This window comes from Lampetra planeri, chromosome 42 (genome assembly GCF_965212315.1).
Source record: "Lampetra planeri chromosome 42, kcLamPlan1.2.h2, whole genome shotgun sequence".
In the NCBI taxonomy this organism is placed as follows: Eukaryota; Metazoa; Chordata; class Hyperoartia; order Petromyzontiformes; family Petromyzontidae; genus Lampetra; species Lampetra planeri.
This window is the reverse complement of record NC_136148.1, coordinates 4544880-4569352: the sequence shown is the minus strand read 5'-3', so window position 1 is coordinate 4569352 and position 24473 is coordinate 4544880. Positions and strand designations below refer to the sequence as shown.

At 56.6% G+C, this 24473-nt stretch overlaps 1 protein-coding gene across 5 annotated transcripts in view; it reads left to right on the top strand.

Moving 5' to 3' along the window:
• LOC144732328 (uncharacterized) overlaps positions 1-23204 on the top strand; it is a 92590-nt gene extending 69386 nt beyond the window's left edge. For 4 of the 5 annotated variants that reach the window (XM_078613804.1, XM_078613802.1, XM_078613803.1 and 1 more), the window contains 5 exons: positions 15977-16262; positions 16792-16875; positions 18103-18269; positions 20308-20428; positions 21797-23204. In XM_078613804.1, coding sequence (XP_078469930.1) covers positions 16152-16262; positions 16792-16875; positions 18103-18269; positions 20308-20428; positions 21797-22117 — 804 coding nt within the window. In that variant the 5' untranslated portion in view covers positions 15977-16151 and the 3' untranslated portion in view covers positions 22118-23204. The remainder of the gene's footprint in view (positions 1-15976; positions 16263-16791; positions 16876-18102; positions 18270-20307; positions 20429-21796) is intronic. The other variant, XM_078613806.1, reaches the window with a different exon arrangement.
• The last annotated feature ends 1269 nt before the right edge of the window (positions 23205-24473 follow it).

Genomic DNA, 24473 nt, shown 5'->3' with positions numbered 1-24473 from the left:
CCTCTCACACACGCTCACTCTCACACACGCTCACTCTCTCACACGCTCACCTCTCTCACGCTCACTCTCTCACATGCTCACTCTCTCACACGCTCACTCTCTCACGCTCACCTCTCTCACGCTCACTCTCTCACCACGCTCACTCTCTCACGCTCACTCTCTCACACGCTCACTCTCTCACACGCTCACTCTCTCACACGCTCACTCTCTCACGCTCACTCTCTCACACGCTCACTCTCTCACGCTCACTCTCTCACACGCTCACTCTCTCACACGCTCACTCTCTCACACGCTCACTCTCTCACGCTCACTCTCTCACGCTCACTCTCTCATCTTCTCAATCTCTCACGCTCACTCTCTCACACGCTCACTCTCTCACACGCTCACTCTCTCACACGCTCACTCTCTCACACGCTCACTCTCTCACGCTCACTCTCTCACACGCTCACTCTCTCACACGCTCACTCTCTCACACGCTCACTCTCTCACGCTCACTCTCTCATCTTCTCAATCTCTCACGCTCACTCTCTCACACGCTCACTCTCTCACGCTCACTCTCTCACGCTCACTCTCTCACACGCTCACTCTCTCACACGCTCACTCTCTCACACGCTCACTCTCTCACACGCTCACTCTCTCACGCTCACTCTCTCACATGCTCACTCTCTCACACGCTCACTCTCTCACGCTCACTCTCTCACGCTCACTCTCTCACACGCTCACTCTCTCACACGCTCACTCTCTCACGCTCACTCTCTCACACGCTCACTCTCTCACACGCTCACTCTCTCTCACGCTCACTCTCTCACACGCTCACTCTCTCTCACGCTCACTCTCTCACATGCTCACTCTCTCACGCTCACTCTCTCACGCTCACTCTCTCACGCTCACTCTCTCACATGCTCACTCTCTCACGCTCACTCTCTCACACGCTCACCTCTCTCACGCTCACTCTCTCACATGCTCACTCTCTCACATGCTCACTCTCTCACGCTCACTCTCTCACAACGCTCACTCTCTCTCACGCTCACTCTCTCACACGCTCACTCTCTCACACGCTCACTCTCTCACCGCTCACTCTCTCACGCTCACTCTCTCACACGCTCACTCTCTCACACGCTCACTCTCTCACACGCTCACTCTCTCACACGCTCACTCTCTCACGCTCACTCTCTCACGCTCACTCTCTCTCACGCTCACTCTCTCACGCTCACTCTCTCACGCTCACTCTCTCTCACGCTCAATCTCTCACACGCTCACTCTCTCACACGCTCACTCTCTCACGCTCACTCTCTCTCACGCTCACTCTCTCACACGCTCACTCTCTCGCGCTCACTCTCTCACGCTCACTCTCTCTCACGCTCACTCTCTCACACGCTCACTCTCTCACGCTCACTCTCTCACGCTCACTCTCTCTCACGCTCAATCTCTCTCACGCTCACTCTCTCTCACGCTCACTCTCTCACACGCTCACTCTCTCACGCTCACTCTCTCACGCTCACTCTCTCTCACGCTCACTTTCTCACGCTCACTCTCTCACGCTCACTCTCACACGCTCACTCTCTCACACGCTCACTCTCTCTCACACGCTCACTCTCTCACACGCTCACTCTCTCACGCTCACTCTCTCTCACGCTCACTCTCTCTCACGCTCACTCTCTCACGCTCACTCTCTCACACGCTCACTCTCTCACACTCACTCTCTCACGCTCACTCTCTCACACGCTCACTCTCTCACACGCTCACTCTCTCACATGCTCACTCTCTCACGCTCACTCTCTCACACGCTCACTCTCTCACGCTCACTCTCTCACACGCTCACTCTCTCACACTCACTCTCTCACACGCTCACTCTCTCACACGCTCACTCTCTCACGCTCACTCTCTCACATGCTCACTCTCTCACACGCTCACTCTCTCACATGCTCACTCTCTCACGCTCACTCTCTCACACGCTCACTCTCTCACGCTCACTCTCTCACATGCTCACTCTCTCACATGCTCACTCTCTCACGCTCACTCTCTCACACGCTCACTCTCTCACGCTCACTCTCACACGCTCACTCTCTCACGCTCACTCTCTCACACGCTCACTCTCTCGCGCTCACTCTCTCACACGCTCACTCTCTCACGCTCACTCTCTCGCACACTCTCTCACGCTCACTCTCTCTCACGCTCACTCTCTCACACGCTCACTCTCTCACGCTCACTCTCTCACATGCTCACTCTCTCACGCTCACTCTCTCGCACACTCTCACACGCTCACTCTCTCACACGTTCACTCTCTCCACGCTCACTCACACGCTCACTCTCTCGCACACTCACTCTCACGATCTCGCACAGTGGCCAATCGCAGAAACGCTCAGTTGCGTTTGCAGCTCCCTGCGCTGCGTGTCGCTGCAGGGATTGCGCTTTTCGCTCGCTTCTTGTTTGTGAGCGTGCACGCTCCGTGGAATGTGCCTCTGCTGCCCGCCGTTGCAGCGTTATCTCCAGCGCACACGCGTATCCTGCCCGCCCGGCTTGCACATCTCACCCCGCGTGTGCGCGCTTTCACCTTGCGGGCTCTTCTCTGATTTACAGCCCCCCAACGACCTGCATACCTGCCTGCCTGCTTAGCTACCCGCCCACCTACCTACCCACCGACCCACCCATCCACCCACCGACACACTCACATTCCCACCCACTAACCTACCCACCCGCCAGTCCACCACGTTGGTATGACTAAGCCAGGCCTAGCCATTGAGGACGGAACCAGACACTCAACTAACCATCCACCCTTCTACCTGCAACATACCCACCTACCTACCTTACCTGGCCACCTACCGACCTGCTGCCTGCTTACCGATCTGCCGACTGACTTGCTTGCCTAGCTGAACACAAAGCTGGCTGGCAACCTTCACGTGCAACTACTTAACTACCTTCCTAACCATCCACATACCAATTGTCTTGCCTACCTCCTTACAAACCAACATATCGAGAGACTAACAAAACTATCTATCAATTGACCCACGCTGTCCACCTACCCACCCACCCAACTTGCATGTCTACCTACCACCTACCCACTGACCTACCTGCGCCGCCTGGCTAACGAACGCCACGAGAAGCCGGGTAGCGTGTTCGTTCCGTGGTGCCCCACACGCCGACACGTCGAACATGCAACCTGCTTCGCGTGAAACTCAATACATTTGTTGCCAACGCTGTGGCGATAATGGCGGAATGGGCGACGTTTAGGGCAATCGCCCTTCCATGTGCCAGCAGCCTACTTGCTGTACTACCCACACTGCCATCGGCCTTCATTGATTAACCCGCCCCCCCCCCCCCTATCGACAACGGCCCCCCGTGTAGCCTAGGCGAACCGTTGGCAAGCGTCGTGCGCGAGCACCGATACCGGTTGGTACGGCGCTGTGGACAGACCCCGCGCCCGGCCGCCTTTGTCTCCCCCAGTGCCGATGCTTTGCACACACCATCCTAGGCACAGTACTCGTCTAATGCTGAGCCGGCCTGGCGGAGGGGACAGGCCCCGGACTGTTTCGGGTTCTCGCGCTCCACCGGTGTTAGCCTTGGCTGGGAGTCAAACACAGGTCGCTGGATGTCGGTCCGAGCGCAAGTGCGCTAACCTCTGCGCCACCACTCCCCGCTGCCGGTCTATCGCACGCAGCGATCTCTGCACGATCCGCCAACTCCCTCCTTACTCCCTCCCCCCCCTCCTCCCCCTCAACAAGCCCACCCATCCACCGACAAAACACTGGGTGCATCACCAGCACCAGCAGCACCACCACGGCCGTCACCATCACGCGCGGTGATGGGCGCTAATAGGCGCTCGCTAACCAGCAACAGCGGCGAGGAGCTGCGCCGCGTCAGAAACGCGAGCGGCTTCTCTCCCGTGCGAGTGTGCCAACTGCACGCGCACGCACACACGCGAGCACGCGCGCACGCACACACACGAGCGCGCGTGTACTATCGCCAAAGCCCATATGCTTCCTGCCGTCTCCGTCTGGCTTAGATATCGCGTCCCGGCAAAGATTTCAGCAGCTGAAACCCCATTTCAGCATTCTCTCTCTTACCACCAACTGATCGCTCTCATCACCCGTCCTGACCCCCTCCTCCTCCTCCTCCCGACCAAACTCTTCCCCCCCCCCCACTTGCCGCCGCATCTCACACTCACAACTTCATCCCAACTCTCCATGTCCTTTTCCCCCCCTCCCCCCACCACTCTCTCTAAGTTTGAAATCGTGAATTGCTCCGTTAGCGATCCGTCCGCCCGCCCGCCTGTCGCTCCGTCGCAGTCACTCTTCTTGTCCGCCTTGAGTCTGTCGCTCTGTCGCAGTGTCTGCCTCGTCTGTCGGTCTGTCTCTCTCTTGGTTTGACCGTCCATCCATCTGTCCGTTCATCTCTCTGTCCATCTCCACGCCTGTCCGTCGGCCAGTCTGTCTGTCTCTCTGTTGGTTTGACCGTCCGTCTGTCCGTTCATCTCTCTGTCCATCTCCACGCCTGTCCGTCGGCCAGTCGGTCTGTCTCTCTGTTGGTTTGACCGTCCGTCTGTCCGTTCATCTCTCTGTCCATATCCACACCTCTCCGTCGGCCAGTCTGTCTGTCTCTCTGTTGGTTTGACCGTCCGTCTGTCCGTTCATTTCTCTGTCCATCTCCACGCCTGTCCGTCGGCCAGTCTGTCTGTCTCTCTGTTGGTTTGACCGTCCGTCTGTCCGTTCATCTCTCTGTCCATCTCCACGCCTGTCCGTCGGCAAGTTTGTCTGTCTCTGTGTTGGTTTGACCGTCCGTCTGTCCGTTCAGCTCCCTGTCCATCTTAATGTCTGCCCGTCTGTCCGTCCACCGGTCTGTCTGTCGATCCATCCGTCAAGTGTATTTCGCGAAGGGCGCTGGGCCGTGATGACCGGTACAAGGTGATCCCAATACGAACGAAACCTCTCGTGTGAAGTTGCGTTTGCTCTTAGAGACTTACTCGAGAGCAAACCGGACACATTGATCAAAGAGTTGGCCAGAACTCGGCGATAATAGAAAGAAAAAAAACACAATCTCGTTGCGTGGCTTGGAACGCGACGTTTTTATTGCTGATTTAAAGAAAAAGTTGCATCGTGGAAAGCGTTTGGGAATCCATGCACATGCGCGCTTATTCGTCTTTGTTTTAGTGCAACCTGGTATTATGGGCTATAGATTTGCAAGGATCGCGTGGTGGACACCAGAGGGCAGTGCAGTATGTTCCAAGGTTGTACTGCACTTCTATGCTCTGACATCTTTGCTCCCTACCTTAGCCATCCTGCTACTGACTAGCATGGCGACGTATGGGTAAAATAATAACAAAAAACCTCAGAACCCGCACGGAGTGGATGGGCAAAAATGCACATGCACCCGCCCGCCCATGTTGAGGAGTAATTCCGTGTCATCCACCACCGCTGTGTCCAGCCAACACACTACAGGTCACAACAACACACTCGCTCAGCCACTCACCTAGCCACTCACCTACCCATACACTCACCACACTGCAGGTCACAACAACACACTCGCTCAGCCACTCACCTAACCACTCACCTACCCATACACTCACCACACTGCAGGTCACAACAACACACTCGCTCAGCCACTCACCTAACCACTCACCTACCCATACACTCACCACACTGCAGGTCACAACAACACACTCGCTCAGTCACTCGCCTAACCATTCACCTACACATACACTCACCACACTGCAGGTCACAACAACGCACTCGCTCCGTCACTCACCTAACCACTCGCCCACCCACCCGCTCACCACACTGGAGGTCACAACAACACACTCACTCCGTCACTCACCTAATCACTCACCCACCCACCCGCTCACCACACTGGAGGTCACAACAACACACTCGCTCAGCCACTCACCTAACCACTCACCCAGCCACCCGCTCACCATACTGCAGGTCACAACAACACACTCGCTCAGTCACTCACCTAACCACCCACTCGCCCGCTCACCACACTGCAGGTCACAACAACACACTCGCTCAGTCACTCACCTAACCACTCACCCACCCACCCGCTCACCACACTGGAGGTCAGAACAACACACTCGCTCCGTCACTCACCCAACCACTCACCCACCCACCCGCTCACCACACTGCAGGTCACAACAACACACTCGCTCCGTCACTCACCCAACCACTCACCCACCCATACACTCACCACACTGCAGGTCACAACAACACACACGCTCCGTCACTCACCTAACCACTCACCCACCCACTCGCCCACCCATCCAACCGCCCACCCACCCACCCATCCCCCCGCCCGCCCGCCCGCCTGCCCGCTCACCACACTGCAGGTCACAACAACACACTCACTCCGTCACTCACCCAACCACTCACCCACCCATACACTCACCACACTGCAGGTCACAACAACACACACGCTCCATCACTCACCTAACCACTCATCCCCCCGCCCGCCCGCCTGCCCGCTCACCACACTGCAGGTCACAACACTTCTCTTTTCCCCGTCTTCCCCTTGCTCTGCTCTACTTTTGAATTCCCTCCTCACACCACCACCATCATCACCATCATCATCGCCATCAAGATTTCTCCAGGATGATTCTGATCATCGTCTCTTCCCCCACCCCACCCCCCAAGCCCTAGCAACACAACAACCTTGTGCTCAATTCGCGAAACGCGATCCGCTACAACTTTTGGACGGCCCTCTTTGCCCTGCTGGCCGCTCGACGTTTCGAGACTTGGGGGGGGGGGGGCGGGGGGGGGGGAGCCGGGTGGGGGGGGGCACGCTCGGCAACGGTGTTGTGATAATTAGCCGCGGCGGAGCGCGTTCGGCGCTTTCACGGAGCGGTCCGTTTGTGCGCCCAGAATTAGCTCGGGGGGGGGGGGCGCCCTTCTTGGAGAAGAAGCGTGATGGGGAAACGAACGCCACCTCCGCCCCTCCCCCCGCCACCGTGGCCACCGTGCATGTCCCAACGCTTCCTGGCCGCCGCGGCGTGATGGCTGCTGCTGCGCCTTGGCGGAGTCTGCCACGCGTTGGGGGAAAAAGCGGCGCCTTGTTCGTTGCGGGGAGCGAGCGAGAGAGCGAGGGAGCGAGGGAGGGTTCAGTTCGTCCCCCTTCTTCCCCTCTGCTCCTGCTGCTGCTGCTCCCCCTGTGCCACTTCTTTCCAGGGCAGCGTTAATTTTGCTGTAACGGAATTAGCAGCTCACTCTACTCCCCTCCACGCACTCTCCTGCCTCTCCCCTCTCATCTCACTCTACTCCCCTCCACGCACTCTCCTGCCTCTCCCCTCTCATCTCACTCTACTCCCCTCCACGCACTCTCCTACCTCTCCCCTCTCATCTCACTCTACTCCCCTCCACGCACTCTCCTACCTCTTCCCTTTCATCTCACTCTACTCCCCTCCACGCACTCTCCTACCTCTCCCCTATCATCTCACTCTACTCCCCTCCACGCACTCTCCTACCTCTCCCCTCTCATCTCACTCCACTCCCTTCCATGCACTCTCCTGCCTCTCCCCTCTCATCTCACTCCACTCCACGCCCTCTCCTACCTCTCTCATCTCACTCTACTCCCATCAACGCACTCTCCTACCTCTCCCCTCTCATCTTACTTTACTCCCCTCCACGCACTCTCCTGCCTCTCCCCTCTCATGTTACTCTACTCCCCTCCACGCACTCTCCTGCCTCTCCCCTCTCATCTCACTCCACTCCACGCACTCTCCTACCTCTCTCCTCTCATCCACACACTCTCCTTTCTCTCCCTTCTCATCTCACTCTGCTCTCCGCTCCTGCGACCAAGGCTTCCTGTTGAAGCCACCGGTCGTCTTTGACTCAGCGGGTGTTCGCTCATTCTCCTCTGCTGTCTGGAACTCACCTTCCCTCAGTCGTCCATGCTGTTGACTCCCTGTTCAAGTCCAGGCTCAAGGCCTTCCACAATATTTTCCTGTGCCCACGGCTGACTGCCTCTCTCCATGAGCAAAACACGCCTCGCCGTTTATTTGCAGCGTCGTGAGATGTGATCACATCCAGATGCTATTTAAGTACACGACGGAGGAGCTTGTTGGTATTGTGCGACGAAGACGACGACGATGATGATGATGATACAAGTGATGATGGTGATGATGGCCGGGATACGATTAATGTTTGCGATGTCAGTGACGCTATTAAAAGTGATGATGGCGGTGACGATGACGATGATGATACCACTGAGGCGAAACAACATTAAGCATAACGCGGTTAGAGTGCTTTTGCAATGCTCGCCACGCCTTCATTCGCCGCTTAATAGGCGCTCGCTTCTCATGGGACACAGCCCACCCAGCGTGCTTGTAGGGGATCTCGGTGGAGAGATGTCAACGACCTCGCCCGGTGTACAGGAGGTCGTGAGTTCGATCCTGACCGTGACACCTGCTGTATATTTGGAGTTGGCGTGTCTCTCCACGTGGTCGCGTGGATTTTTCTCCGGGTCCTCCGGTTTTCCCACCCGACATTTAGAATCGACGTCACGCGTTTGGAGCATTTGGCTGCTGCTTCAAATGATAAGCCCACTTCGTTGAGCTGTCATTTGTGGCCTGGTCGATTCTGTAAAAGAGTCACATAGCTCAGTGAGGCCTTACCTGGTTAAAAATAAAAAATAGTTTCTAGTTTAGTTTTGTGCGCGCGACCCCGCCAGGTCGTCGTGTGCCAGTGCCGTGCCAAACGTGTGCCCCTGGCGTTGCACCGTGGCGCTCCGTGCACGGCCCACTGTGCCAACGTCACCGCACGTTGCCGTTAAACCGGGGGGGGACAGCGCTTGCGAACTCTGAACCCCCGAGCAAGCGCAGCAGCGTCTGAACGTGGACTTTGTCTCCGCGTTCGGGTGCGAGGGTGGCCTCCCGAGCCCAATCCGTGCGGCCGTCGTTTCAGCACGGTCTGTTCTCCCATATGTAGCGCGGAGTTTTCCTGACGTGAATTGGAGGGGGGGGCACGTGACGCGATGACTCTATCTTTTTTATGATGCGAATCGGATGAATGCAACGCGATCGAGCGAACGGAACTAAGTCGCGCGGCCAGTCGGAATGCGCGGGTCGTGCACACCGGCCCCCAGCGTAGCGTCGTCGTTCGAGGCGGCGGGATGCTGCTGGATGCTTCTAGATGCTACCCCACGCACGTCGCCTCGGTCTTCGCTCGGCCCGAGTACGCATCTCGCGAGTTACCGCGGACTGTGCGTTACCACCCCTACGTTTTGTACAGATAAATTGCTTATTGTCGCGCGGTTTTTCCACAACGAGGTGTTCTTCAGGGAACGCATCAAATGCCGCGTTGCAGGAGAATGCTCCGTACTTTTTGGTCTCGCGCGTCCTTCCAGGTGTGCGCGTCCGTCCGTCCGTCCTTGCGGTCGTACGTTGCTCAGGTCTACGATACAAAGTCGCCCGTTGGGTCTGTCCCCCCGGGCTCGTCAAAATCTCATGAATCCAAACGGGGGCTTGAGACTGGCAAGTCGCGTGGATGGGGAAGACTGCACAGGAATACCGGCCGTTGCTGTATGCTTGGGGCTGCTGCGAGCTGTCCAGGATTTAGCAGCAGTAACAGCGATGGATTATCTTACATCGATCTCAGAATCAGTATGTTTATGTACACTGGAGGAATCCGATGAGCTATGAAGCTCTTTTTCACGGATGTCCGTTCAGGGCCTCGGGGTAAGAACGTTACAACAATAAACAATAAAAAAAACATGATAGTCGTGCAAAGTACAAGAAAGGTAAACAAATTGCGCAAACATAGAAACAAATACAAACTAAACCATCCCCATCCTACCAGGCAAAGCCCACTGAGGTATTAACTTCTTTTTCAGAAGCAACTTGGCCACAAAGTGGCCCCATCATTTGGACATTTATAGCACCAAAATAATCTTAACTAATCTCAATGCACGTTTATAAAAGTGGAGGGGAAAAACCGGAGGATCCGGAGAAAAAAAATCCACGCGGCCACGGGGAGAGAGAGACACGCAGACTTTAAATATACAGCAGCAGGCGTCAGGGTCGAGATCGAACCCACGACCTCCTGCACACCAGACGAGGTAGTTAAAATCTCCTAGCCACCGTGATGATGAGAGAGAGACACCGCAAACTCCAAATATACAGCAAGCCTCAGGGTCGGGAACGCACCCACGACCTCCTGTGTACCAGGCGAGGCAGTCAACATCTCCTAGCCACCACGGAGCTTTTTAAGTTGGTTGTGTGTTCATCCCCGCGCTGTGTCGCGTGCTTTCTTTGTTGTTGCTCATGGCCTTGTTGTTGTTTGGTTGTCGTTTTGTTGTCATTCTTGTTTATGGTTCAGCTGCCAAGCAGAGGCCAAACTTTCTATTCGTGGAATCGGGGGGGTGGGGGTCAGAGATCATAACGGGATTGTCTCGCTGCAGGAGCCGGAATTGGGTGGAGGCCTTCATCCAGCAGTAGATAGAGCAAGGCTGCTGCTGCTGCTGATGATGATGATTATTATTCACTTCACCGCGACCACAGCGAGAGTGCATCGGGACCGGGTCAAACAAACGACGGGCGGCATACAATTATGGGCGGGGGGGGGGGGAACTAAAATTAATTCAACACATTTGTGAGTAAGAGCCCTTCTTCATGGCACACGCAGAGGGGGCGGAGAGGCGGAGTGGAGGATGGTCGGAGGCTGGACTTGTTATAGCATTGGAGCCTGATGGCAAGTAAATCATGAACTGTTTCCTGATGCCCGCAATGTTGCCTATTATATTTACTTGAATTGCTGTGGCTCTACGGCTGTCTTAATCTAGCTCCTGCTCACGAAATAAATCTGAACTCTATTGTATGGAGGGCGTGTAGGCATAAATGCCTCGCCGTATCTGGGCGGGTTGGTCCACTTTCTATAACTTTTTGATTCAGGCCTTCCGAAGGCTCTCTTGTATTTTAGTTGACGGACAAACGGAACGCCGGGCTTTTATAATAGATTTTTTTTTTCCTTCTAAGGCCGCGCACGCGGAGTGTTGTTTTGGACAAACGCGTTGAGTTGTTGTTAAACTGTGGCTCTGCACCTTTTGCCAACGCGGCAGCGGCATCGCCAAATGATCCATCCGTAAATCAATACGAGGGCTTTTAAGTGGCGCCCTCTTGGTGACAACCGCCCTACCGCGGAGATGGAGCGATGGAATTGGACGGTGCGCGGGTGCTATGGGTGGATCGGTCGCGCTCGTCACACACAAGTGATCGCCACAAATGAACCAAAATATCTTGATCCCGTCAAGGAGCAATAATAAACCATCATCACGGCGAACTCGCCGCAACGGCTTCTGGCTCGCCATCCAACAAAGACGGTCACCACATCGCGCGCTTTCAGATGCATCTCTGCGGCCGTCTGGAACGCTCTTCCTTCAAATATTAAGAAGCCACTGGAGCTTTGCACTTTTAGATCTCGATTGAAACAACATTTTTTAGAACTGCTTTTTGTGTTTAGTTTGTTTTCCTTCCCCCGCACCTCCGTTTAGCACGGTTGGCGAGGTACGGTGCGAAAGAAGTTCAACACACACACGTGCATTGTTCCAGCGCAGCGCCGTGAGAGATGGCAAGGGCGTGGGTGGACGCCCTTCATCCCGCCGCGCGTGTGTGTGTGTGCGCGTTTGTGTGTGCGCACGTGTGTGTGCGTGCGGTAGTGTAGCGGTTAGCGTGCTGCTCTACAAACTTGGCGACCCGGGTTCGATTCCCGCTCATGGCCAACACCAGTGACGATTATCTGAACCGGTCCTGGGCCTCCCCTAGGTTGACTCGGCCTCAAATAAGTACCTGGTGCGGTGTATAAACATCGCCACTGGGGAGACAAAGGCGGCCGGGCGTGGTGTTGGCCACCCACCCCCTCGTGTGCCGTGCCGGCCTTCATAGGTGTTCGCTAACAGCACTTGCCCCGACAGTCTGTTTAGGCTATACGGGGGTCTTTGTTTTTGTGTGCATGGTTGCGCGTGTGTGTGTGTGCGCTGATCGATGCCCAGGTGCGGTCAAAGGATAGCTCCCTATTGGTCAACCACGTTATATATGCCGATGATCTGGTAATTGCTGCTCACTCAGAGGAGGAGTTGGATGCGCTGTTGCTGAACCTGGAGCTTGCCACTAAGAGATGGGGCCTGACCATCAGCCCCACCAAAACTAAGCACCTGCCTGGGTATTTTGTACCATCGGAGACTTTCCCATACCTGAGCAGTGTGCTCATGACCAGCTCCGGTTTGACAGCAGAGGTCTCACTCCGAATCAGTCGAGCGGCATTATCTTTTCATCGGTTGCGTAACGCTGTGTGGAAGCTACAGGTCTTCTCGGCCACGGTCATTCCCTCCCTTCTCTACGCTTGTGAAATGTGGACCCCCCTAATGGAACATCTTCGCTAGTTAGAAACATTCAGGCTGGAATGCCTACGATCCATCCTGGGTTTAACCTGCAGGCTGGATTGTGTGAGGAGCTCACAAATCCTTGAAAGATCTGGACAAAGTCCCATCGGTGAGCTCCTCCGGCAGGCAAGGCTGCGTTGGCTGGGTCATGTAGCCCGCATGCCCAGCCACCGCATTCCTAAACAGCTTTTGTTCGGCTGGATAGAGGGGGCGAAGCAGGCGCGGCACGGGCTAGAGAAGAGATGGAGTGATGCGGTACGGGAGGATGTGGAACTGAGTGGACTTGCCAATGACTGGTACCAGCGGTGTCAAGATCGGCCTCTGTGGAGGAGGCTCGTGAAGGACGCTACAACAGGTGGCTAAAGCACAGCAAGTTGGCATAGTAGGGGGCACAGGTGGTGCATTAGCCAGTCAACTCGGTCATCTCAGTTAGTCGACCCGTGGCACCTGGGTCTGTCCCGTGAACTCCTGCCAGCGGGCGTTCGACACTTCACGTGGCCTCAACGTGCACATGGCCTGGCTCAAGCATCGTGATGACGTCACCGCAACTTAGTGGTGAATGGCGGTTGTTGTTGTTGTGAGGGTGCAACCAAACGATCCTAATCAGTGAATCGGTTCATGCCTCGGGCAATATTCTATTCGGCAGAATTAAATGTATCGCCGAATATTGTTACGATAATTGATGCATATTGGACGGGAAGAACGTTTGAGATTAAGTTTGAAAGCAAAGCTTGCGCGTGAGTGTGGGGAGTACGGCGGTAGTCCAGCGGTTAGCGTGCCACAAACCTTACGAACCCGGTGACCAAAGTTCAATTCCCGGTCACGAACATCGCCAACACCGCTGACGGTAATCTGAACCCCATCCTGGGCCTTCCCCAAGGTCGACTGGGCCTCAGACGAGTACGCGGTGCGGGGCGTGTAAACGTCGCCACGAGGGCAAAACACGCGCAGCCCGGGTGGGTGTGCGCTGGCCCACCCACCCCTCTCGTGTGCAATGCCGGACTACGTCGGTGCTGCTTGCGAACAGCACTCTCACCAACAGTCTGGCGAAGGCTGTACGGGGGTGGCGGGGCGGGGGGGAATCTTTGTTTCTTTGTAGGACGATCCATTGTCCCACGACCTCGTGCCAGCCACCGTTCAACACTTCACGTGACCTCAGCGTGCACGGAGCCTGGCGAATTCGCCGCTGCGCTTTCCTCCGGCGAATTTTTTTGCGCCTTTCGTCGCGTGCCCTCCGACGCCTGGGGGGGGCAAGGGGGGGGGGGCGTCTCGATACCTCGCCACGTTTGCGTGCGGGGGGGGGGCCGCCTCCTCCTCCGGGTTGATTCGGCCTAAAATGGCAACGGTGGTGCGGTGCCGATTGCGAAAGCTGGGTTTTGGACGAAGAATGGTGGCTGCGCGCTTGCCTTTCGTTGCTAGCCACGATTGCGATTCACGAACTCGTGCGATGCGCCAGGCGGAATAATAGGCGCTCGCAAACAGCGGTTGTTTCCATACTCGGTGAGTAAAACAGGATCTTTATCTTGTGCGTGTTGATGTGTTCGTTCGAGTGCACGTTGGAATGTCTGCGTGTGTACGCGTGCGTGGGGGGGATCTTTGTGTTAACATCGGTGGCGAGTGATACCCGAAGCGGTTCCGGGGGACCACCCCTCTAGGTCAACTCGGCCCTAAATGAGCAACTTCTCCACTCTTCCTGTAAACACCGGCACCGAGCGGACGAAGACGACTGGGCGTGGTGCTGGGCCACTCCGTGCCCTCGCACTCGCCGTGCCCTGCCAGGCTGAATACGGCACTCACTAACCGCCCTTGCCCCAGAAGCCTGCGGAGGCTACACGGTGGGGGGTCTTTGTCTTTGTGTCCCTCGTGCGTGTGTGTCTGTGCTGCTTGTGGGGGAGCGGTGGTGCATCGGTTAGCGCGCTGCTCTACGAACCCGGCAGCCCGAGTTCGATTCCCCGCTCACGGCCAACGCCGGTGACGATTATTCTGAACCGGTCCTGGGCTTCCCCTAGGTCGACTCAGCCTCAAATGAGTACCTGGCGCGGCGTGTAAGCGTCGCCACTGGGGAGACAAAGGCGGCCGGGCGTGGTGCTGGCCACCCACCCCCTCGTGTGCTACTCACGAATAGCACTTGCCCCAGCTGTCTTTGCAGAGCCATACGGGGGGAGTGAGGCGGGGGGTGAAATATTTATATGTGTTAGCAGGTGTGTGTCCGTGTGTCCGTGTGTCCGTGTGTCTGTGTATCCGTGTGTCCGTGTGTCCGTGTGTCCGTGTATCCGTGTGTCTGTGTGTCCGTGTGTCTGTGTGTCCGTGTGTCTGTGTGTCCGTGTGTCCGTGCCACTCGTGCACCTCGTGAGCCTTAATAGGCGCTCGCTAACCGCACGTTAGCCCCCCCCCTCCTCCTCCTCCGGGGGGGTCTGCTGTAAAACTGCGCGACGACGGTGGCGATGTGGGAGGAGGGTGGGGGATCCGTGTCCTTGCGTCGAGTATCGTGTGCACACAAAGATAAAGATCCCCCGTATAGCCTGAACAGACTGTTGGGGCAAGTGCTGTTAGCGAGCGCCTATGAAGGCCGGCACGGCACACGGAGGGGGCGGGTGAGCGGCCGCCTTTCTCTCCCCAGTGGCGATGTTTACACACCACGACAGCTACTCATTTCAGGCCGAGCCGACCTAGGAGAGGCCCACGACCGATTCGGACACTCGCCAGCGGGGTTGGGAAGCGCAGCGCGCTAACCGCCACACTGCCGCTCCCACACGCACGCACGCGTGCACACACGCACGCGTGCACACACACACGCACACGTGCACGCACGCACGCGTGCGCACACAATCTCGCGTTCCTGTTGTGCAACCGCGCCGTGCCCTCCTCGGCGGCGTGACCTTGAGATGCTGGGCCCCCACCCCACCCCCCTCGCCCCGCTCGCTCTCGCGCCCGTGCTCGCTCGCTCCCGCGGCCGCCCGTGCGAAAACCAGTTTTGTGAGCGCGGCTCCGAGAGCCGCTCCGGCACAACAGAGAGCCGCTTCCTGCACACGCCCGCACGCGGCAGATGTCATCGTCGTCATCACCGTCACCGTCGTAGTCGTAGCTGGTCCTAGTCGTTGTTGTCACAATTCTCACCGTCCTCACTATGATTGTCTTAACCTTCGCGGTTGTCACCGTGGCTGATGCCACGCACAGCACCATCGCTGACTCGTGAATCCCTGCGTCGCATGAAGCATTGCTCCCCCCCCGAGTGATATTGTGATCGTCAGCAATAGCAGCAGCGGTGGCGGCGGCGGCGGCATCTTCGTCACTTTCACTTGTGATGAGGATGATAGTGGTGGTGATTGTGATGGTGTTGATTGTGATAATGGATGTTCTGATGATGATGATGATGATGGATAGTGGTGGTGATTGTAATGGTGTTGTTCATGATGATGGTGACGATGATGGTGTTATGATGATGGTGTTATGATGATGATGGTGGTTATGATCATGATGGCTATCGTGATAATCTTTAACACCGGGTGCTTTGCAACGGGCGGGGGGGTAGGGTTGGTGATCCAACTTCTGTCACAAACTTCAAGCGTCGGCGTCGTCAACATCGTCACCCGTTCTCATTTTCCTCTCTCGACAGGAGCCAAAGCGAGTGACCCCAACCCACGGCCTCACCCCCCCAGCTCCCGCCCCACCACCACCGCCGCCCTGCCTTGCCCGGTCAACAAATCGGACGACCCAGCAGCAGCAGCAGCGCGCGGCCCCGCCCCCCTAACGTTCCCAAAGCCTGGACTCCCCTGCCCAACAGTGGGCCCATGCTGCGGGTCACTGACGTCACAGCTGCAAGTCAGCTGACGCTCGGCAGCCAATCACCATCGGACGGTCACGAGGAGGCAGCGTCGACATCCAGTGAAGAGAGGCTTCAGGTGTGTGTGTGTGTGTGATGTGCACCTAGCCTGGCACGAGTGACGTGGGGTTACCGCTGTTGCCGTGTGTTTGCGCGTGTCCGTTGAGGCTATACGGGGGATCTTTGCCTGTGTTTGCGTCCGTGTTCGTGCGCAAGTAAGTTTGTGTGCGCTTGAACGCGCATGCATATTGCGCGTGTGAGTGCGCGCATGCGCATGTGTGAACACGTAACTCACGTACGTCTGTGTGTGCACGTATGTCCCAGCTTACACACCCACGCCTGTCCGCGTAGGAAACAAAGTACACACACACCTAGCTTACACCTGTGTATACACACGCATTTGTGTACGTGTGTGTCTGCGCGCGTGTGCGCACACGTGTCTGCGTACATGTACCTAACGTACGCTCGTGTGTCTCTGTGCGAACACTTGTGTCTGTGTGTGTGCACGCGCGTGTCTCGTGCGTGCGTGCGCGCACGTGTGTGCGTATACACGTGTGTCTTGTGCGTGTGCGCACCGTGTGCGCGTATACACGTGTGTGCGCATACAGGACGGATTCCTCCTGTCTCACAGCTGTCCCCTGTGCGAGGAAATCTGCGACTCGGCCCGTGACCTCACCTCTCACATCCGCCAAGTTAGCCCCACACGCAAACCTCCAGATGCGGCAGACGGCTCACTCGCTCGTTCACTCGTTCGCTTGCTAACTCGCTCACTCGCTCGCTCGCTAACTCGCTCACTCACTCACTCGCTCGTTCACTCGCTCGCTTGCTAACTCGCTCGCTCACTCACTCGCTCGCTCGCTAACTCGCTCGCTCACTAACTCGCTCACTCGCTCGCTCGGCTCTCACGGCTCTCTCAGGGAGAGTCCTGTCGCTCGCCTCTCTGCGTATCGCGCTACAAACCCTCACCGCCCGAGTTCGACTCCCGGCCGTGATGTGCTTTGGCCCAGGCCGTTTAATTGGCGCTCGCAAACTTTCGCCCGCCTCTTTTTTTGTTTTTGCGCTTTTGTCACACAAGGCTGAAGAGGCCTGAGCGTGCGCGTGTGTGTGTATGCGTGCGTGTGTGTGTATGCGTGCGTGTGTGTGCGTGTGTGCTCGCTGTGTGTCTTCATCTATGTCTTTGTGTGTCCGTCTGTGTGCGTCTAAATCTTTACGTGTGTATGGTTGGCGTCTGAATGTTACGTGTGTATGGTTGGCGCGCGCTGCGCCTTGGACGTGACCCCACAACAGTGACGGCGGATATTTGAACCAGTCGTGGGCCTCCCCTAGGTCAACTCGGCCTTAAATGAGTACCTCCTGTCGTGTGTAAATAGCAGCACCGGGGAGACAAAGGCGGTCGGGCGTGGTGCCGGCCACCCACCCCCTGGTTTGCCGTGCCGGCCTTCATAGGTGCTCGCTAACAGCACTTGCCCTAACAGTCTGTTAAGGCTATACGGGGGATCTTTGTCTTTGTATGAGTCGGTATGGATCTTTCTGTGTCTGTGTGTGAGCAGCACACTGGCTGGGTGACCACTCCCAGTGGGAATGCGTGTGTGTGTGCACGTGTGATTACGCGACCAACACCATTGACGACTATTTAAACAGGTCCTGGGCTTCCCCTAGGTCGACTCAGCCTCAAATGAGTACCCGGTGCAGTGCGTAAAAACATCGCCACTGGGTAGACAAAGGCAGCCGGGCGTGGTGCTGGCCACCCACCCTCTCGTGTGGCGTTACGGCCCTCATAGTTGCTACTCGCAAACAGAACTTGCCCCGACAGTCCGTTAAGGCTATAGCGGGGGGAGGGGATCTTTGTCTTGATTGTGTACGTGTATGTATCGCTATGTATCACTCTCTCTCTCCCCCTTCTGTCTGTGCGAGAGTAGCACAATGGCGGGGTGAGCACACCCAGTGGGAACGCGTGCGGGATCTGCGGCAAGTTCCTGAGTTCCGCGAGCTCGCTCGATAGGCACATGCTCGTGCACTCCGGGGAGAGGCCACACCGCTGCCGTGTTTGCCAGCAGGCGTTCACCACCAGCGGAAACATGCAGAGGTGCGCGTGCGTGCGCGTGTGTGCTCACGCGCGTGTTACTGCGGGGAGAGCGGTAGTGTAGCGGTTAGCGCTACGCTGCGCTATGAACCCGGCGACACGGGTTCGATTCCCGCTCACGGCCAACACCAGTGACGATTATCTGAACCGGTCCTGGGCCTCCCCTAGGTCGACTCAGCCTCAAATGAGTACCTGGTGCGGTGTGTAAACATCGCCATTAGGGAGACAAAGGCGGTCGGGCGTGGTGCTGCCCACCCACCCCCTCGTGTACCGTTCCGGCCTTCATAGGTGCTCGCTAACAGCACTTGCCCCTACAGTCTGTTATGGCTATATGGGGGATCTTTGGATCTTTGTTACTGCGGGGAGCGGCGGTGTAGCGGTTTAGCGCGCTGTGCCACGAACCCGGCGTCCCGAGTTTCGATTCCCGCTCACGGCCAACACTGTACCGGCTCTGGACCTCCACTCGGTCAGCTCAGCCTCAAATGAGTATCTGGTGCGGTGTGTAAACATCGCCACTGGGGAGACAAAGGGGGCAGGGCGTGGCGCTGGCCACCCACCCTCTTCGTGTGCCGTGCCGGCCTTCATAGGTTCTGCTCGCTCGCAGCACTTGCCCCAAAAAATCTGTTAAGGTTATAAGGGCGATCTTTGTCTTTTTTTCGTGTAATAGGTGCTTTGCTTAAAGGACTTGCCCCAACAGACTCTTAAAGGCTATGCGGGTGGAGGGATCTTTGTGTGCGTGCGTTTTATTTACTGCGCGTGGCTGGGTGTGCGTGCGTGGATGGGCGAGTAGTTGGCTGCGTGTTTGTCTGCGTGTCATTGTGTGCGCGCTTGTGGCTCAGTTTGCTTGAGCGAATGCCGGATTAGGGGAGCGTGCTCATGGGCATGTGAGCCGAGCAATCCGACAAGCGAGTGAAATGAGATGGTGAGTGAGAGAATGAACAAGTGAGCGATTGAGTGAGAGCATACGAGTGAGAGATTCATCGTTCAAGCGAGTAGGTGAACAGTTGAGTTAGTGAGAGTGAATGAGTGAGGGAGCGAGAGTGGGTGTTTGAATGGTTGAGTGGGTGCTTTGGTGAGTGTGCGCAGGTGAATGACCGATTGAGCGAATGAATGAGCGATTGAGCAAATTAATGAATGAGCGATTGAATGATCGAGTGAGTTCACCCATGAGCGAGTGAACGATCGAGCAAGTAAGTGAGTGAATGGACGATCGAGCGAGTGAGTGAATGAACGAGCGAGTGAGTGAGTGAATGAACGAGCGAGCGAGTGAGTGAGTGGGTGGGTGAATGATCAAGCGAGCGAGTGAATGATCGAGCGAGTGAGTGAGTGAGTGGGTGAATGAACGATCAAGCGAGTGAGTGAGTGGGTGGATGATCGATCGAGCGAGTGAGTGAGTGGGTGAATGAACGATCAAGCGAGCGAGTGAATGATCAAGCGAGTGAGTGAGTGAGTGGGTGAATGAACGATCGAGCGAGTGAGTGGGTGAATGAACGAGCGAGCGAGTGAGTGAGTGGATGAACGATCAAGCGAGTGAGTGAATGATCGAGCGAGTGAGTGAGTGAGTGGGTGAATGAACGATCAAGCGAGCGAGTGAGTGGGTGGATGATCGATCGAGCGAGTGAGTGAGTGGGTGAATGAACGATCAAGCGAGCGAGTGAATGATCGAGCGAGTGAGTGAGTGAGTGGGTGAATGAACGATCAAGCGAGCGAGTGAATGATCGAGTGAGTGAGTGAGTGGGTGAATGAACGATCAAGCGAGTGAGTGGGTGGGTGGATGATCGATCGAGCGAGTGAGTGAGTGGGTGAATGAACGATCGAGCGAGTGAGTGAGTGGGTGAATGAACGATCGAGCGAGTGAGTGGGTGAATGAATGAACGAGCGAGCGAGCGAGTGAGTGAGTGAGTGGATGAACGAGCGAGCGAGTGAGTGAGTGTGTGAATGAACGATCGAGCCAGCGAACGATCGAGCGAGCGAACAAGCAAGTGAGTGAAGGGGACCACGTGACTGGAGTCGCTCACTCGGGCTGTGTCCACGCCCCCAGGCACCTGAAGATTCACGAGAAGGACCCAGGACCCAGCCTGTCTCCGGCACGGGCGTCCATGGCAAACGCCAGCAGTGCTGCCGAGCCAAGCCCCGAGCAGCCGTCCTGCCAGATTACTGAGGTGCCTGCACAAATAATGACGACAGTGAATTTAACTTTTTTTAAATAATATATACGTATAAGATGTGTATGCGGCAAGAAATCAAATGATCGCGCATCGCAACGTGAACATAAAAAAAACACATCAATCAGTATATAATGAGTCAAGGGACCATGCGGCGGTGGTGTTGAGAAAGCCATTGCATTGTATGCCACGCTGTGGATGTACGTAACGTCTAAATGTGGCGTATTTATTTTGTTGAGCGAGGGAGGCAGGCAGGCAGGCAGAGGAGAAGGATTGAGCCGGGACTTGAACGGTGGATGGTGGGGGGTGGGGGCGGCAGGGAGTCAGCAGCACTGACGGATGGGGGAAGGGAGTGCCAGACAATGGGGGCAGCATATGAGAGTCGGTGACCTCCCACCGAGCGACTGTTACGACCGTGGTGTTGGTGGTGATGGTGGTGTTGGTGGTGATGGTGATGGGGGAGGCCATTCCGTCGATGTTGTCACATTTGCTGATGTTGGTGATGACGTTACAGCGGTGGGTGGTGACGTTAGAAATTGCCAGGGACCATGGCGTGGCTACTCTGGTCGTGGCGTAGATTGGTCGTTGCGACGGTGGGATGCGGTTTGGCGGTCGCGATGGCATTGAAGGCGACGTTCCTTCACTGGACCGTTCCTTCACTCGATCATTCATTCACTCAGATCGTTCATTCACTCGACCGTTCATTCACTCGCTCGATCAGTCATTCACTCTCACGCCATCACTCACCACGAACCTCTGCAACAATCGACGATCGCCTGACCGCTGGGCCCGGGTCACCGCGATGCGGTAACGGTGTTGAGTTTCATCACGTCGTGTTGTTGCTGATGTTGGCGATGCCGATGTACGCATGCATGTTGAATTTCTATCGCACCGTGCGTAGCCAGCCGTGCTAATCGAAGGTGCGGGGGAGGTGGTCATTAATCGGAGGTGCTTCCTGTTTCCTACGGCTGATGTAGTTGCAGAGCAACAACTACAATTTCACATTCACGTGGTCAGGCCAGATAACCGGAGCAGCAGCGGAGTGTAATCGCCGCGATGTCTCCTCCGTATCAGAATCGGCGTCCAGGGGCACGCACACCTGATTCTGATGTCTCCTCCGTATCTGCGGATCTCGGGGCATTGTCGCCCCGTTACGCATCGCGCGGTCTGTTCTGGATGACCGCAGCCGCACCACCGCCGCCGCTGCCGGAGAGTTTTTAATTTTCCATTTGTGCGCCATCAGGAATCATCCGCGTCGACTGGCCATTGGTTTGTGCGGTGGGTGCGGTCTAGGGTGGACCGCGATAAGCGGAGGGCCGATTGACCCGCGGGTGATAATCGGAGGCGATGCCCCCGCTGCCCCAGGTGTGCGTGCCCCTGGACCCCGGCTCCTCAGCGGGCCCCGTGGGGGATGCGAACCGGAAGGACGTCCCCGTGAGGCCGAGGCCTCGCCGCCCGTCGGCACGGAAGAGGGCGAGCGCCGACATGGTGGAGGCCGGAGCTCCGCTGCTCCTGAAGAAGCCCCGGCACAAAGTGAGTCGTCGGTCGTCGTCGTCGTCAGCAGCGCACCATCGTAAACATCATCGTCAACATCACCATCGTCGGCAAAATCAGCATCGTCGTCAATATCAGCAGCAGCAAGCATCGTTATCGGCATTGCCATCATCAGCATCATCATCATCATGATGGTCATCGTCAACGGCATCATCATCGACGTCAGCAGCAACAATGTCGTTGCCATCATCTTTAGCGTTACCATCATCGGCATCATCAGCAGCAGCATCGTCGTCAACATCAACGTCCGCAAAAGTATCGTCGCCATCGTCATCAGCAGCAGCAGCATCAGCATCATCATCATCATAACCGTCAGCAAGAGTATTGTTGCGATCATCAGCATCATTCACCCACTCACTCGCTCGATCGTTCATTCATTCACTCGCCCGCTCGATCGTTCATTCATTCACTCACTCGCTCGATCGTTCACTCACTCATGAGTGAACTCACTCGATCATAATGCTCATCATCAGCAGCAGCAACAGTATCATCGCCATCATCGCCAGCATTACCATCACCGGCAGCATTAACCTGGTTATCAGCAGCATCGTTACCATTGATATCATCATTGTCGTCACTACATCATCGTCATTATATCCATCATCACCATCCTCATCTGGGCTTCTTACGTTGTACGAGACACAAGCTGCTGTCTAGGATGGTGACACGAAGTCTGGGGTTTGTTGGCAGCCCTCTCTCTCGCTCGCTCGGAGAGTCTACCCCGACTCTCGACGGGTGATCGTTGCCTTCTGCCCTTTGCCGTGTTGATGGCCGTGTAACGCTGACTGCCTCCATCAGCTTGGCGTGCGTGCTGCTTTGTTGTGCTGGAGGGGGCAGCTCCATTGCAAATAACCTTTGGACGGTTTTTTTTTAAACATCTGTGAGCCATCGCTCTTCATCGGTTCGACAAACAACGCCCACCTCCACTCCCTTCTCGCTCGCTCGCTCGCATCTCCCGATCGTTCGCTCCTAAAAATAAAATAGCTTTTTCTCACCCGCTCGTTCAGACTCACTCGCAGACTCGCTCACTTGCAGACACGCTCACCCGCTCGCACAATCGCTCGTTCACGCGCTCACCAGCGCTCACTCACTAATGCTCGTTCAGTTGCTCACTCACTCATTCAGTTCCTCACCCGGTCAATTGCTCGCTGACTAATTCGTATACTTGCTAAGTCGCTCACCGCCTTGCACACTCTCTTGCCAACCACCCCACCACGCACGCCCCCCCCCCCCCCAGGCGCCCCCCCCCCCCCTGCACACCACTGCCTTTCCCGTGAGTTATCGTGCATCACCTGCTCTGAGTGTCACGCCGACTGCTTGATTTACATTCTCATTGACTCACAAAATCACACTCGGTCCCATGATTCACTCATTCATTCGCTCGCTCACTCGTGCACTTACCAAACCATTATCTCACTCATTCACCCACTTACTCATGATCTCGCTCACACATCCACTCATTCACTCACCCGCCCAACTGAGCTCACAAAATCACACCTAACTCGCAAATCACTCGCGCGCCCTCGCTCCCACTCACACCGACTCGCCCAAACTGACTTATTGCATTCTCTCTCCAACTCCACACGGTGACGAAATCACGATCTCTCTCTCTGCTCACAAGCTCATTCGCCCTGCGCGCACATCCCCCCCCCCCCCAAACTCACTCATCCCCCCCCCAAACTCACTCATTCCCCCCCCCCAAACTCACTCATCCCCCCCCCCCAAACTCACTCATCCCCCCCCCAAACTCACTCATCCCCCCCCCCCCCAAACTCACTCATCCCCCCCCCCCCAAACTCACTCATCCCCCCCCCCCAACTCACTCATCCCCCCCCCCCAAACTCACTCATCCCCCCCCCAAACTCACTCATCCCCCCCCCCCTCCAAACTCACTCATCCCCCCCCCCAAAACTCACTCATCCCCCCCCCCAACCACTCATCCCCCCAAAACTCCACTCATCCCCCCCCCCAAACTCACTCATCCCCCCCCCAACTCACTCATCCCCCCCCCCAAACTCACTCATCCCCCCCCCCCAAACTCACTCATCCCCCCCCCCCAAACTCACTCATCCCCCCCCAAACTCACTCATCCCCCCCCCCAAACTCACTCATCCCCCCCCCCAAACTCACTCATCCCCCCCCCAAACTCACTCATCCCCCCCCCCAAACTCACTCATCCCCCCCCCCAAACTCACTCATCCCCCCCCAAACTCACTCATCCCCCCCCCCCAAACTCACTCATCCCCCCCCCCAAACTCACTCATCCCCCCCCCCCAAAACTCACTCATCCCCCCCCCCCAAAACTCACTCATCCCCCCCTCAAACTCACTCATCCCCCCACACTCATCCCCCCCCCCAAACTCACTCATCCCCCCCCCCCAAACTCACTCATCCCCCCCCCCCAAAACTCACTCATCCCCCCCCCCAAACCTCACTCATCCCCCCCCCAAACTCACTCATCCCCCCCCCCAAACTCACTCATCCCCCC